General features: G+C 36.2%; 1 protein-coding gene across 1 annotated transcript; it reads right to left on the bottom strand.

The window, feature by feature from the left end:
• Window positions 1-1,032: 1,032 nt before the first annotated feature.
• LOC121804314 (ethylene-responsive transcription factor ERF113-like) lies at window positions 1,033-3,118 on the bottom strand. Its single transcript, XM_042203807.1, has 2 exons — window positions 3,023-3,118; window positions 1,033-1,850 (listed from the first exon to the last, which is right to left on the bottom strand). The coding sequence occupies exons 1-2, from the start codon at window positions 3,116-3,118 to the stop codon at window positions 1,203-1,205; spliced, it is 744 nt and encodes a 247-aa protein (XP_042059741.1). The 3' UTR covers window positions 1,033-1,202.
• Window positions 3,119-3,830: the final 712 nt, after the last annotated feature.

Here is a 3,830-nt window from a genome sequence, read left to right as displayed (position 1 = left end):
GCCGTCCAATACCAATATCTTCAAGAAAAGTAAATAATTTAAGTAATAAAATAAGATGTCGACCAAACTAATTATTATTCCATCTTTTCTCGGTAACACATAGCTAGTATAATATTATTGAATTAGTCAAGAGTTATAATCTTTGTTCTAGAATATATGGAAGGTCAAGATTAAAACATATTGTTTATAGGTCAATAGCACATAATTATATGACATGAATAGGTTTGATTTTTGAAGAAATTAAAGGTTGGAATGATATTGACCTACCTAGTTTATGTGTGTGGACTATGAATCGCATAAATCTTGTGGCACCAAATTATTTGAATAATTTCATCAATAAAACATATGCAAGCTATCCATCTTATCACCAAACTAACTAAAGTAAATACACCATAAAAGAAGTGTGATGTGTACATTTTATGTTCTCGATTGTAGCTTTCATGTTGATTTTAACATAAATATCATTCCATACAACTCATATAGTATTTTACCTATAGGCTATAATATAAGATGCGCAAATGAACCGGCATATATGCATGAAATTAATTGAATAAAACCAGGTCATATTACTCACCCCACACATAAACAAGATAAAAAAAGGGGCAAATTGCTCGAACATCATGCTCACCAGCTACAAAAACTATGATAATTGGATATATTTGCAATTATCTCATGACAATTTTTTAAAATTATTATACTCTGGTAAGACAATCAGGATCACAGTTATCCCATGACAAATTTTATTGTTAAATTGTTTCGGGTATAGCAGTCGGGAAATTATAAGTAGACGTGATTGTCGATGAGTTAACCGACTTGTCTACTCCTATAAAAAAACAACGGATTTAGCTAAAAAAAGATTTAACAATATGTTCCACGAATATTACCAAATTTTTTCGCTGTCCAAACAAATCCAAATTTCATGATTTTGTAATCAACCGATTCTCAAAATTGTAGCATAAAACCAAAATTTGACCAAATTTCATATTTCTCCGGTAATTTGTCGATTCAAAAAGGAGTCCTTTCAAATTTAGATTGAGTAGAAAGAAGCAAGGATATATTGATGAAATGATCAAATCCATGACAAGTCATTACAATTGATTAACCTTTGCTTCTTATTCTAATCAATCATGGAGAAATCCAAAACTACTAAATCAAACTGCAATTTCTCCTCATCAATACATAACATCAAACTAATTAATTAATCAGCAATTTGGATTACTAGGATCATCATAGTACTTGGCATAATCGATAAAATCCGAACTAGGAAAACCGCCGTCAAAACTCGCCTGAAAATCTTGCTGCTGCGGCGGCGGCGGCGGCATCAAGCTGCTGGAATCAGCGGCGGCGGAGTAACCGTAAAGAGCTGAAGTGGCATAAGGAAACTCGGCGTCATTGCTGGAGAGTAGCTGGGCATACTGCTGAAGGCCGGGAAAGGTGTTGTGGAGCAATGGATCGGCGGCGGAGGAGCCGGCGCCGGCGGCGGTGGTTAGGTAGGTGTTGGCTTGGACTCGTTCGGGGAAGTTGAGCTTGGCCTTGGCGCCCTTGAACCGAAGCGCAGCTTCATCGTATGCGAGTGCAGCATCCTCAGCTGTGTCGAAGGTCCCGAGCCAAACCCGAGCCGCCTTCTTCGGGTCGCGGATCTCGGCCGCCCATTTCCCCCACGGCCGTTGCCGGACTCCTCTGTAGTGCTTCTTCACGCTTCCTTCGTTTAGATATAAAATTGAATAAATAAATATATGAATTGGCGTCCGTAGGAAAAAGAACCACGGGCGCACGAAGCAACCAAAATATGTACTAGTAAAGAGATTGCATAACGAATTAGGTCTTGTATTTTCGTCAAATTCTGGTTTTGCATACCAACGTTAAAAACTTGTTGTAAATGTACTGGATTATAAATTTCTGCAACCAAATTATTGATTTACAACCGAGCATGTTTTTGTTTCCAACATAATTTGATGGCCTGTTTATGTTACATTATAGGACATCAATCAAATCGACGCCATGCTTTAGGCTGTGAAACAACATGGTATTTTTACTAAATTAAATAGTTTCATTTGTTGATTTATGACTTATATTTAGTTACAATAGTAGCAAAATCTTGATTGGTGGCAAAATCAGAACAAATCTATGTTTATTTTAATTTATAAAAGAGAATTTTGGATATTGTACACAAACTAAAATTTGGCGAAGGTTTCTCATTAATAACTTAAGTTAACCCTAATTCTGATGACTGATTAATATGGTTTAAATACACTAAACCCAAAGACGAAAAAAACCACGGGCAACCGAAGCAACCAAAATATGATGAGAAAAAACCACGGGCGCCCGAAGCAACCAATATATGACGAGAAAATACCACGGGCGCCTAGCATCAATATCGATACCATCAATAAGAAAACCTTTATACTATGTTCAAAAAGACCAAATCAACGAAAATATGCATAGATAGACACCGAAAATTTGGTGCGCTTGACGAAACAACTACTTAACGAGGGGATAATGATCACAAATCAACAACTTGTTTCTAGAAGACTAACATGCATGAATAATATATTAATCCAAGTAGTGAAAGTTGGATTTAGTAAAGGAGCAAATGGGAGACAAATTGGGTTTGGAACAAACGAAAACGACTAGCAATACCCATGCCAAACATGATTCAAATCCCCACATTTCAATGTAATAATTCAAGAGACGTGGCTTCAATCTAGCAAGAATTTGGCAAATTTGGCAGTGTGGAAACAACCCTTTGCCCAATTCTGATAGTAAGAGAGAGAGAGAAAGATAGTGCTTTACGGAAAGTAACATACAATGAACTTAGCCAAAAGCACAAAATCTAAGCCTTTTTTTCCACAACTCTTTTTTCAACTCTTAATTAACTTTACAACTACGTCAACCACACATTAATTCAACATCAACCATATTTAATCAAGGTTAATTCATTTACTCCTTAATTAACAACAAATAATGAAAGATAAAGAAGATGGTTTATGCACACACACACACACATAGTAGTATAATTTACCTTGAGGAGCTTCTTGAGTGCTCTGCGGAGGCGGGGCGGCGGCGGCTTGGCCGCCTTTCGGCGGCGATGCTTCCGTTGGAAGAGGCCTCTTTCCATGCCTTCGATCCACCTTGCTTGGTTGCTACCTTCTTGTTTAGTTAGTGATCTTAAAAAATTCTATTTTTTGTTACATAAAATTTATATTTCACCAACTGTTTTTCCTAAATAGATATGTAAGTATGTTTCTTTGTATGCATCTGTTGCTGTCAAGATCAGCTTTGTGGACTTAAGAGCAAGAATTGGGATTGCGACCTAAATAGTGTTGTGCGTGTGTGTGTGTGTGAGAGTCTGAGAGAGTGAGAGAGAGAGAGAGAGAGATGACGGAAGGAAAGGGAAGGAAATAGGGTTGGGAAGAAGGGTTTTTATTGGCATGTGGGCTTCTTTTTTTAAAAAAAATGGGGGTATGTAAAAGAAATGTCAAATTGTTGGAAAATTGTTAAATATTCTGGTTAATCGGGTAACTTTAAAAAGTTATCAACTATATCAGTAATTTTTACATTTTTATCAATTGTCTTATAATCATAAATAGGGGGAGATTATGTATGATGCAGCTGATGGAAAATAGTACTTGAACAAAATGTTTGGATACGTAAACGATTTCGTTTAATACATCTAGTCAGTCATGTCTCTCATTTTTATACTACACGTCGCGCCAATAAATTCAGAAACATGAATTGTGTTGTCATATAACAATTGAGATGTCCAAGTTATATAATTGTCCATTTTTCTAAGTTGCGGGATTGACCAAACTTAGATAACACGTTTTCCT

This window comes from Salvia splendens, chromosome 5, assembly GCF_004379255.2.
Source record: "Salvia splendens isolate huo1 chromosome 5, SspV2, whole genome shotgun sequence".
In the NCBI taxonomy this organism is placed as follows: Eukaryota; Viridiplantae; Streptophyta; class Magnoliopsida; order Lamiales; family Lamiaceae; genus Salvia; species Salvia splendens.
Note: the sequence above shows the minus strand (reverse complement) of the source record. Positions and strands in the feature narration are given on the sequence as shown.